We start from the raw sequence: 12426 nt of genomic DNA, 5'->3' as shown, positions 1-12426 counted from the left end.
AGAGCTGGAGGATTACATGTTGGCTTTCTTTGTTTCAGTATAGAAGTGGTGCTAATTACATATGACCACAGCACACTGGCTAGAATTAGTCATATAGCCCCACCTACTCTAAAGATACTGTTGCCTCTACTTCAGATACTTAAAAGAAGAGGAGAACTAGATATTGGTACATACTATCAATGTCTACTATAAGCATAATAGAAGACAGATAGAAAGAAAAATGAATAGAATAGAATAGAATAGAATAGAATAGAATAGAATAGAATAGAATAGAATAGAATAGAATAGAATAGAAAATAAATAGGAATAGCTCTAAGTGCATCGCAGAAGTATTTTAGTTTTACATATGTATGATTGAGCAGATGTTAGGCACATACTGAGCAGCGATTGTGAAATGTATTTCCAGGTAGGAGTTAGAGGTGAAAAAACATTCGAAAGTGACTACATCTGAGGGAAAAATGTGCCTGGAAAGGAGAATGAGATTATTTATGATATGTGACCCTATAACAACAAAGAGCTCTCCTCTCATGTCTTCTCAAAGGAAATAGTCATAAGAGTAAAAGTAATATTATTGTCACCATTGTTATTATTGCACAGTTCAGCTCATAGATGTGGAACCTCCACATCCAGAGTCCTTCGGATGTCATTCTGCTCTGCACAATTTACACTAGTGTTTTTCAGGGGATTGTTAAAATGCAGATTACTAAGTCCCCACCCAAGAGGGTCAGGTTCAAGGGCCCAGAAATCTGAATTTTAACAAGCAAAACAGGGGACCACACTTGTAGAAACCCTGGGTTTAGACTTTCTTCCATATTAAGATCCAAGGTTGTGGATCAGATGAACTCTCAGGTTTCCTCCAGCCTCCTGATTCCAGTATTTCCCCCTTTTATCTCATGTTTATCTGCTTATTCTGTGTCTACTTGCCCTACTTACTCTGGTTGCTTTGGTATCCTGCAACTGTCTTTTTTCCTTTAACCTTTCCAACAAACTCTACTGCCCTTTCTCTGTCCATGGATTGTTTGTCTGGAACTGAGGAGCCCAGTAGAATTATATTAACATTTGATAGGTGAATCCTATCGATATCACTGATAAAACTAACTCCCAATACAAATAGGATAGCAAGTATACCAATTAATCAGCCTTCAGTCTGCCCTCATCTTCAATACTTAATCACTCCTGATCAGAGTTTCCTAGCTCAGGACCTCAAGGGGAGCACAGATGGGTTTCAAGACATCTGGGAACTCTCTGATATGTCATATGAAATTGTATGCAAATGATGAACATACAGGCATTTTTTAGAGATGCCATCCCAAGGTTAGGAATCATGGCTTCAGGTACCATCTGACTTACTTAGCTGTAACATAAGAAGTCCATTTTGATCAATCTAAGCTACATTGCTTGCATCATGAAAAGTTCCCAGTTAGCTTAGGCAGTTCATACAGAGTGAAATTTAAAAATTTAACTAGACCACATCCCTATTCATTAGTAATATGTTAGACACTAATCACCAAAAATAGAAGATCAAATAAAACACAGTTCCTGGAGGATTCTGGGAAGATGGCAGTGGTATCAACTGCAGTCTTTCAATCTCTCTAAATCCCTACATAAAACTGTAGAACACTGAGATAAGAAAACCAAAAACCCACAGACGCGTTTACAACAAAACCAGGGGTACGTTTTCTCACAAAACTCCAAATTACAAGTGAGTAGAGATAAACTACCAATCAGGTAGTTTAGGAGGAAAAAGAAAACAATAGGATAGCATCTGAGGAACCCCAAAATAGGAAAACTCCTAAATAGCCAATAATATTTCCCAGAAAGTATAGTTGGGCCAATTTGATAATTATCTTTAAAACTAGAGTTGAGGCAGGGAGTGGGGGAATCACCTCCTCTAATAAGAGTAAGTGAAAGGCCACTGTAAGAAGGACTAAAGGGGCTAAAGCAGTTAAAAGACATTTTGAGAGCTCTCAAAATGGATCCACCAGGGCTCTGTTCCACATCAGGACCATACACTCAGGAGAAACTGCCTGGAGTAGAATTAAAATTGAGCTGAGTAGAGACAATAGCGATGAAATAAAGACTAGGTTCAGATCAGCAAGGGAGAGAAATAGGGCAGGAAAGCTTAGAATGCAACCCACCATGCTTTCCACAAAATAAAAACAGAAGAGGGAGCCCTGTGAAGTTGTAAAAGCTTTTGTGAACCTTGCCTTATTCCATAAATTCAGGAAAACTAATTTCACATAAAAAAGAGCAAAAAAGAATAGAAGTAAAATTCCATACAGAGTTATTATAAGAAAAAAAAGGAGATAAGGAGTAGCATAACATCCCTAGACAATGAAAGCATGCCAGAAAAACATGCCCATAAATAGATCTAAACTGTAACATACTATAATAGGACAAGTTTTAGAAAACATTAAGGAAATGATATAAGATGTGAAAGAACACAAACCAGAGTTAGAAAATAAAAACTCTGTAAATGATTTTAAATAAAGAAAAAAGTAATTTCAGAAATGAATAGAAAGTTAAAAGGAAAACAAACCAAAAAAAGCGGAGGGGGTGGGGGGCGGTAATTCCTTAAGAGAAATAACAGGTAAAAAGAAGGAAAATATTTAATCAAAAAGAAATAAAGAAAAGATAAAAAGGATTTAAGAAAAAGTTACAAACATTGAAGATAGGCAAAGAATATTGAACATCCAGAAAATAGGGCCTCTAAAGAAGAAAAGCAAAGTAAAGAAATAGAACAAGTATTAATTCAAAAGGACTTTCTTGAAATACAACATATTTAACACATTTGGAAGTACACATTGAGAGAGCACACCATATACCTGAGAGTATCAACCTAGAACAACAAACATCAGAAAAATTTTAGTGAAATTAATGAATTTTAAAGAAAAATTCCTTTGGTCCTCTAGAAAACACCTTACAATTTATAATTTTTTATTTATTTATTTATTTATTTATTTATTATTACTTTTCATCCCTTGGTGACCTGGATCCTAGCCTCACCTCTGTCAAACTTCCATTCAACAGAGACTACATGCCCTCCACGCCAGAGACACAATACTCAGAGTACTGGAGGTCCCTTACATGTGTCAGTATGTCAAATGCCTACGTTTTTGCACACAGTTCCCTCCATGGAATTGCCTTTCCTCCCCTTCTTCCTATTGTAAATGCCTAGACCAAAGGTAATTCATCTGGTTGCTTTTGAAGTGGTGGCTGGTGGTGCGGTACTGGCTGAAAAGAAAGTTTCTGTGGTAATAAAAGTACTTATATCAAGTGGTAATTTTTTGTTACATACTTTTTAATTTATTTTTAATTATAGTTGACATACAATAGTATATTAGTTTCAGGTGTACAAGATAGCAATTCAGCAGTTATATCTTTATTATTCCTCTACTCCTCTTCCCTCTGGCAGCCATCAGCTTGTTCTCTGTATCTATGAGCTTGTTTCTGTTTTGTTTGTTCATTTGTGTTGATTTTTAGATTTCACATATAAGTGAAATAATACAGTATTTGTCTTTGTCTGCATGACTTATTGTACTTACTGTAATATTCTCTAGTTCCATCCATGTCGTTGCAAACTGGTTTTGCTGTTGTTGGTAGTGGTGGTGTTGACTTGTATGATTTTTTTACATATTTTGGATATTAGTCCCTTATCAGATATATGATGTACAAATATTTTCTCCCATTCAGCAGGTTGCCTTTCCATTTTGTTGATGGTTTTCCTTGCTGTATAGAAGATTTTTAGTACGATGTAGTCCCACTTATTTACTTTTGCTTTTGTTGCTCTTGTTTTTAATGTCAGATTCAAAAAATCATCACCAAGGAACTTACTGCCTATGTTTTCTTCTAGGAGCTGTTCTCTGGTTTCAGGTTTTACATTCAAGTCTTTAATCCATTTTGAGTTAATTTTTGTGTACGATATAAGATAGTGGTCAAGTTTCATTTTTTTGCATGTGGCTGTCCAGTTTTCCTCACACCATCTATTGAAGAGACTGCTTTTTCCCCCAAAATTGGCTCCTTTGTTATGAATTAATTGATCATATATGCAGGAGTTTGTTTCTGGGCTCTCTATTTTTGTCCATTGATCTATGTGTCTGTTTTTATGTCAATACCGTACTGTTTTAATTACTATAATTTTATAATATAGTTGCAATCAAGCAATATGATGCTCCAGCTGTGTTTCTTCTTTCTCAAGATTGTTCTGGCTATTCTAGGTTTTCTGTAGTTTCATAAAAATTTTATGATTATTTGTTCTATTTCTTTAAAAATGCCATTAGAATTTTGATAGAGATTGCATTAAATCTGTAAATTGCTTTGGGTAGTATGAACATTTTACCAATATTGATTTTTCCAATCCTTTAGCACAGAATAGCTTTCCATTTATTTCTGCCTTTGTCAATTTCTTTCATTAACGTCTTATAGTTTTCAATATACAGGTCTTTCACCTTATTGGCTAAATTTAAACCTAAGTATTTTATTCTTTTCGATGCAATTGTAAATGAGATTGTTTTCTTAATTTCTCTTCCCAATGGTTTATTAGTTGTGTATAAAAATACAAGTAGATTTTTGTGTAATCATTTGTGTCCTGCAACTTTACTGAATTTATTTATTAATTCAAAAATTTTTGATGGAGTCTTTGGGGTTTCCTATATATAATATCATGTTATCTGCAAATAGTGACAGTTTTACTTCTTTCTTTTTGATTTGGATGCCTTTTATTTCTTTTCCTTGCCTAATTATAGTAGCTAGGACTTCTAACACTACTTCAAATAAAAGTGGTGAGAGCAGACATCCTTATCTTGTTCCTGATCTTAAAGTATGTGCTTTCGGCTTTTCACAATTGGATGTAATGTTAGTTGTGGGCTTGTCATATATGACCTTTATTATGTTGAGTTATGTTACCTCTATGCCCACTTTGTTGAGAGTTTTTGTCATAAATGGATGTTAAATTTTGTCAAATGCTTTTTCTATTGAGATGATTATATGATTTTTATCCTTCATTTTGTTAATGTAATGTATCACCTGTTTGTGAATGTTCAATCATCCTTGCATTCCTGGAATAAATTCCAGTTGATCATAGTGTATGATTCTTTTAATGTATTTTTCAATTCTGTTTGCTAGTATTTTGTTGAGGATTTTTTCATCTATATTCATCAGGGATTTTGACCTATAATTATATTTTCTTGAGGCACCCTTGTCTGGTTTCGGTGTCAGGGTAAATCTGGCCTCATAAAATAAGTTGGGAAGAGTTCCCTTCTCTGCTATCTTTTGGAAGAGTATGGGAAGAATTGGTATTAATTATTCTTTGAATGTTTGGTAAAATTCACCAATGAAGCCACCTGGTTCTGGACTTCTGTTTTGGGGTGAGGTTTTTGATTACTGATTCAATCTTCTTACTAGTGATCAGTCTTTTCAGATTTTCTATCATGATTAAGTCTTGGTAGGTTGTATGTTTCTAGGAATTTATCCATTTCTTCTAGATTCTACAGTTCATTGGCATATAATTTTTCACAGTAGTCTCTTATGACCCTTTGTATTGGTGTGGTATCAGTTGTAATATAGCCGCTTTCATTTCTGATTATATTTGAGTTCTCTCATTTTTTCTTGGTAAGCCTAGTTAAAGGCGTGTCAATTTTGTTTATCTTTTCATTGAGTCAGCTCTTATTTTCATTGATCTTCTCTATTGTCATTTTAGTCTCTATTTCATTTATTTTTGCTCTAATCTTTTTTATTTCCTTCCTTCTACTAACTTTGGGCTTTGTTTGTTCTTTTTCTAGTTTCTTAAGATATAAAGTTAGGTTGCTTATTTAATATTTCTTGTTACTTGAGGTAGGCATTTATCACAATTAGCACTTCTCAGAAATGCTTTTGTTGTATCTCACAAATTTGGTATATTTCTATTTTCATTAACTCAGATATTTTTAATATATTGAAATTATATTTTCATTAGACTTTTCAGGAGCAACTCCTTATGTAAAAAGAAAATATAACATATTTAAGATAATCAAATAAAGAAAGTATAAGCCAAAAATTTTATTTCCAGAAAACTCTTTCAAAACATAAAAGGCATAAACTATTATCAATATTTAAGAACTAGAGGATGTTACCATGAGCCCTTCATGAGGAATCAATTAAAGAACAAGCTTCATACAAGCAAAATGACAAAAAAGATATTAGCATAGGCTTGAAGGTGAGCATTAAATATATAATTACCTGTAGAGGCAAAAATAAATAAGGGGGTAAGAGGGGAGGGCAAATATAGAATGAAATGGCTATATGTTCTGACAGTGTAGGTATAGTACAACTTCATATAATTGTATTATAAGACTTTTTAAGTGGGAGGTGAGAATGGAGAAAGGATATGCAAAATGTTTTAATGTATTATGTAATTATTTTAAAAGTAGTATCAGTATTATTATTCTGAGATTACTGTATATTTAACAGGATAAGAATGAGTAATTATGGAATAATTTAATCATATCACTCGCTATGTCCTTGAGAATCAGAAATTCTTTAATTTGAATTGGACATATCCATGGGAACTCATGAAATATATAACCAATGGCCTGATGAAGTTGGTTTGCACTAGCTAGTAAGAACAGATTGTGCATATCTCCACATTCTGTGACTTCATGTTGTTATATTGAAATCAGTCATGAAGGAGGTATTTACAACATGGAATTGGGAAATATTACCAATTTTTTTTTTAAAGAGATAGTCAGTTGTTAACATTTATCACACCCCACTATATATTGTAACTCTTGATTCCTTGGTTAGTCTGTTAAAATACCATTTCTCACTAAAGAAACCAGAGAATTTTGGATAAAGAGTTGTTTAAGGTCTGAAACAAAAAATGTATAATATGAGCCCAGAACAACTTGTCATACAGAGGACAATGCAACTATCAAAGATACTAGCATCATGTCAATAGGACCTGGCAGCCAATCTGACAGGCTCACTCACTCTGAGCTCCAGAGCTAGGGCACTAGCTTGAAAGGTGCCAGAGACATACAGGGAAGTGCTAAATCGTCTGGCTTTAGGTCAAAGGTTGGAGGGGCAGCTTTCTCTCAAACAGAAGTACAAGCAGAAGTTATTGTTCCTTTGTTGAGCCCTCCCCTCACCCAGGCTGCACATGCAGGTGAGCACCTACTAACTAGCCTGTGAATCCCAGGCACACCAATACCTAGAGTGCCATTCTCTCATCTCTACCCTCGGTATCATTTCCCACCATTATATGAAAAATGATTGAGATACCAGTTTCTTCAGAAAGTATTGCTTAGAAAATAAATTTTTAAAATAAATTAAATAGCATTTAAATATCATGAAAGAGTTTAAAATCACTCCTACATGTTATTTCAGTTAATATTGAGGCTCAGAGGGGTAAATAACTAGATCACTGGCCATTCAGTCAGTAAAGAGGCAGAGCTAGCAGTTATGCCCAGGCCTTCTAAGTCAAAAATCCCAGAGCATGTCCAGAGGGGGACAAATGGTACCCTATTTGGTCCAGGCCTCACATTCACAGAAAGCTGCAAATTTTGTTGTTAGGTATTAGCTCCAATAACGTTATACACAGAGTTTAAGAGATACTTCATCAGGATTAAAAATATATATATATCCATTACACAAGTCTAAATTTTGGGGGGTTTCTTTGTAGCATTATTTTGGCATTTTGATTTTTCAATATACTAGAAAAGTTGCCCAGTCCTCTCTTAGCACCTTGACAAATCTCCTCTTTTTGTTTTTTGTTTTTTTGTTTTGCTACATGACATCTCTAAAAATGTTGCTTACTTCCTGTCACTTTTCCATCTGGATATAACAATGGCTGGATTTTCCTTGTTTTACACTCCAATTGTACATTTACCTTATTCTCCTCTCACCTCCCTAAAAAAAGCATTTTTTTTTGCTGACCTATGCACACCATAAACCCTAATAAGACCAGGTGTCCTCACTTGCCCCTGTCTGTGAGGGTCTGCAGTTTGCCAACAGGCATGAGGTCTGCGAACTTTTCTCTCTAGAGAACCAAGTGGTCAGATGCATCATTCTGCCCTGAAAAATTAATTTCTGCCAGGGATGATGTGGGTGGATTCAAATAGCAAAGGGAGCCTTTGGATTATTTAAAATTATTCTATCTGTAGGCCTCAATTATTTCATCCATAAAAGGAAGAAAATAACATTCTGTAATAAAAATTAATGGAAGATCATCAAGGGCTTTCCAGCATTGTAAATACAAAATGTTACAGAGAATGCCAGGCTCTGAACTTTAATACCTTCTCTAGTCCTTAACTGAGCACAACAGCTGCCTATCTGAAAGCAGTCAAGTTTTCCATTTGCAGTTTGAATTACAGACCCTCGTAAGCATCTTTTTTAGTCATTCTCCTTGCATCATAACTAGGCTGTGTTCATAAGCATGCTCTGCTTTGTCACCACTTTGGTGGCAAATGATTTGATGAAGCAACCAGATCCCCGACCCCCATGAGCTGCATCCTCCCTCTGTCCCCTCACACTCATAGATCACAGTAATGACAGAGTGGCATTGTCCAGCTATGGATGGACTCCAGCAGATCCATCTCCAAGATCTTCTTGCATCCTGAGTGCCTGCGGGTGACTAAGGATCTTCACAAGCCAACCATTGTTAACTGCTTTCCATCTTTTCCCTTTCCCTATTTATTAAAGCTTTTCAGGAAATTGGTGAAGTGAAATATTCTCCAGCAGAGGAAATAATACAAAGCTTAAAAGTTGTTTCTAATGGAATGGTGAGATGATTCAACTACTTTTCTTTGAGCAAAAATAATAATAATAAGGTAACCTGAGGCAGCCCCTGGGATTTCATTATTGCTAGATTGGAGAGAAGCATAATGGCTTTAGATGAACAGGTTTTTCTTTTAATTTGTTATAGCACTTTGGGGTGAAGAGATGGGAAAGACAGGTGCTAGACAATAGAATAAACCTGGTACCAGCTTATTTACGTAATTTTGTATAGACATATGTTCATAAATGAAATATGAAGTGACTATGTTGAATATTGAAAATAAGTATTTTGTAAAACAATCTATGTTCACTACTCAGCTGTAAAATGACTGAACAGTTTATAAAATACCCCTTGCTTCTTTGTGGAAATTACTGGTCTTTTAAGCTGTGTGTGCAGTTTTAAGAAAACACAATCTTTTAGGCTATTGTTTAAGATAATTCGTAAGAATGCATTCCCTAGGTAGATGAGATCTTGGGTGGGAATGGGGAAGAGAAGAGAAACATTTTACACTTCTCACTGATGTTGGCTGGTCCATTAGCCATTTCTTCATGATCAAATGCTACTGGGAGGAATGGAAAAGTATGTGAAGCAAAGATTATAAACAGCAATTTTTGCAGGGCAAATTGCCTCCTAAATGAGGGAGTGGGGGATTTAAATGTGAACATAATGGTCTCTTTCGCTGCATGCAAAGGTTTGTGCTGTGTGAGAAACTAAATCCTAACTCTCTTTTGGCAAGTATTCCTTAACAGGCCTCACAGATATCTGAAACCAATTTTAACCCACTCTGGTCCTCCGCTGACCACGACATTACCTGAATGGTGTGGTCCAATTTCCAGGCTGCTCACCAGTCCTCAGGCTTATGGGGTGAGTAAATGACCCAAGCTGGGAAAGGAGTGGTGAAAATTTATGAGCCCCGGAACCTCAAGGCTATTCCTTCCTGGCTTGAGAAGGAAACATTTTTAAAATTCATTGCACCACAAAGCTTTTCTCTTCTTTTTTCAGTTTTTGGTGATGTGGGTTCATTCTTCTTTTAAAAATGCAATTTTTATTGTTACCAATATTTTTAACCATAAAATGAATTTAGAAAATATAAAAGAAGTAACGTGTCCTCACAAACTTCTGTATTTAGAGATTTCAAACTTTGAGCTTGTGGTTTATAGCTCAAGGCAGTGAAATAAAAAAAATTCTGAGAAGCAATTAGAATCATTAGCAGCAAATATGAGTGGCAGGGATTGCAAAAGAACAACTCTTGGAGTTTGGGACACCCTTCCAGGTTGTCCAGCCGGCCACCTTACATAAACAGAAAAAAAGCATCACTGACATGTTTATGGCACTACAGCCTGAGGCAGTGGTTCTCAAAGCCCAATTCCTGGACCAGCAGCCTCAGCATCACTTGGGAACTTGTTAGAAGTGCAAAGTACCAGGTCCCACTTCAGACACTCTGAGTTTGGGGCCCAGCATCTGTGTTCTAAGAAGCCCTCTGAGTGATTCCTGTACGGGCTAACATTGGAAACCACTGATCCGAGGTCACCTTGCCAGGGCTATTCTACAAGTAATTTTGCATGACCTTCCCAAAGCCAATGGAAGAAGGATTGAGATCCTAATTGTTTCCTTCAAGGGAACCTTTGTTTGAGGAAAATATTGACCAGAGCTAGTTAGTCTCTCCCATTATCCACTAGTTGCTTCCAACCATTTTTAGTCTTGTGACACTCATCCCAAGAAATATGTTGTGAGGACACACTTTTATTTTTTTTAAATATAACAGAAACTATGTTTTGAGAATTTTGTGATAGTCTAAAACCAGCATTACAGTGTTACAAAACCAATATTGAGAATCATTCTATACTCTGAGGTCACAGGATTCTGCTGTCTCCTGAATCCTCTCAACTCCATTAGATACCAATGCAAGAAACCTATTGAGTTCTATTTTAACGCCCTTAACTCAATGAAGTACTCAATTATAAAGCACTCTCTACTGACTCTTATCTTAGTTCCTAGAGACCTCTTATGGTTGTGTTATGGTGTCAACGCCAACTCAGAGAAATGTTTCCCATACCCACGGTGATAGAAAAGGCAGTATCCGCTATAGCAGAAACTTCAGCCAAGGCAAGACAGGGCAGTTTAAAAAAGGAAAATGAACACCCTATTTTTTTATACTGTAGAGCTGCTACTGTGTCCTACCTTCATCACGAAGTGACTCAGCTATCTCCCTCTCTCCCCAAAATCCAGGAACAGCTAAAGGAGGATGATGTGGAATGCATTGTAAATCAAGATGAACTAGCCATGAATTACCAAGAGCAAGCCACCTCACCCTGCAGTCCTCCGGCAAGGCTGGGTCTGGACAAGAAAGCTTCGCCTCAGACTCCAAACAAGGAAAACATTTACGAGGGGGACCTCGGCCTAGGAGGCTATGAACTCAAGCTTGAGCAAACTTTGGGTCAATCCCAGCTGAATTAATGGGCATGAACAGTACAGATGTAATCACAAGTAATGCAGGGTTCACTGAGGAATACAAGCCAAGATGACAAGGCAGTACAGAGGAGAGGTAGAAAATACATTAAGAACATAAATTGGAGAGAATAAAACCTTGTCATATGTAAGCTCTGGTGCCCAAAGAAATGAGAATTTATTATTATCCTTCTATATTATGCAGCTGAATTTAAGTTTTGATGGCAGCCATTTTTATTAATGAATTTGGCAGGGGTGGGAAAGGTGGAAATGGGAGGGAGTCACAAGATGAGCTGCTGTAGGAATGAAACACATGCCCCCATGTCTGTAGGTTGTTTCTTCTCTCTATGCAGCTTTTCAAGCCCTTCACTTAGATTTTGAGATTTATTATCATCATCAGGCAGAATTTAAAAATAAGAAAAAGTTTCTGAGCATAAACATATTGTTCCTAAGTTGAAGGAAAAGCCCAGTTATTTAGCAAGTGATAAGTTTTATATTTTTAGGACCTAGACTCCCATTTATACTCAATGATCCCAGGACTATTTGCAGAGCCCAGATAAATGCTCAATACCACTGCTGATGGCCTCCCAGAACTTATGTCACATGGAGACCACTGTTGTCATTGGTATCCTTTTCAAGCTGTTTCTGTTGAATGAAGGGGTTGGTTACAGTTGAGTGTACCCTGCACTAAATACAGTTCTTCTTTCCAACTTGGTAGAACCCCTTTCAAGGGAAAGCTGATTTCTTTTCCCCATACCATGTTTCACCTGAAAAATGAGCCTTCCTGTCCTTGCTTGCATTTGAATCACTTCTTGGGTCCCCTCTGTATGCTGGGTAATGAAATTTCACAGCACAGATTGCTCTGTATATGGCAGGAGACAGTGAAGAAGCCTTGACCTGTCCTCTGATCTGATTTCGACACTCACAGCTGTTTAGCAGCACAAGAGCAAGAGTGAGAGAAGCAGAGCTAATGACGTGGACTATACCGAGGAGTCAGGAGACAGCATCAGGACTCCCCCCATGAGACCTGGCTCATAATCCATGACAGAGTGACCAACACAATAGCTTTTAATCCAGCTACATGACCTGTGCCTTTAAGCTATAAAGATACCTCAATCCTACTTTTTCTTGAAATACAGATGTCAATATTAGACTCAAAAAAAGAAGACTCCTGATGCCTAGGCTATTATGAGTCTGCTTCAAGAAAGTAGGAAATGACATCTTCC

General features: G+C 36.5%; 1 protein-coding gene across 1 annotated transcript in view; it reads left to right on the top strand.

Annotated features, from left to right (window-relative positions):
- Nucleotides 1–11358, top strand: part of SLC9A9 (solute carrier family 9 member A9) — a 496385-nt gene extending 485027 nt beyond the window's left edge. Inside the window, exons 15-16 of the mRNA XM_015593644.2 lie at nt 9511–9616; nt 10982–11358. Coding sequence (XP_015449130.2) covers nt 9511–9616; nt 10982–11209 — 334 coding nt within the window. The 3' untranslated portion in view covers nt 11210–11358. The remainder of the gene's footprint in view (nt 1–9510; nt 9617–10981) is intronic.
- The last annotated feature ends 1068 nt before the right edge of the window (nt 11359–12426 follow it).

This window comes from Pteropus alecto, unplaced genomic scaffold, assembly GCF_000325575.1.
Source record: "Pteropus alecto unplaced genomic scaffold, ASM32557v1 scaffold75, whole genome shotgun sequence".
Classification (NCBI taxonomy): Eukaryota; Metazoa; Chordata; class Mammalia; order Chiroptera; family Pteropodidae; genus Pteropus; species Pteropus alecto.
This window is presented reverse-complemented; position numbering and strand designations above follow the sequence as displayed.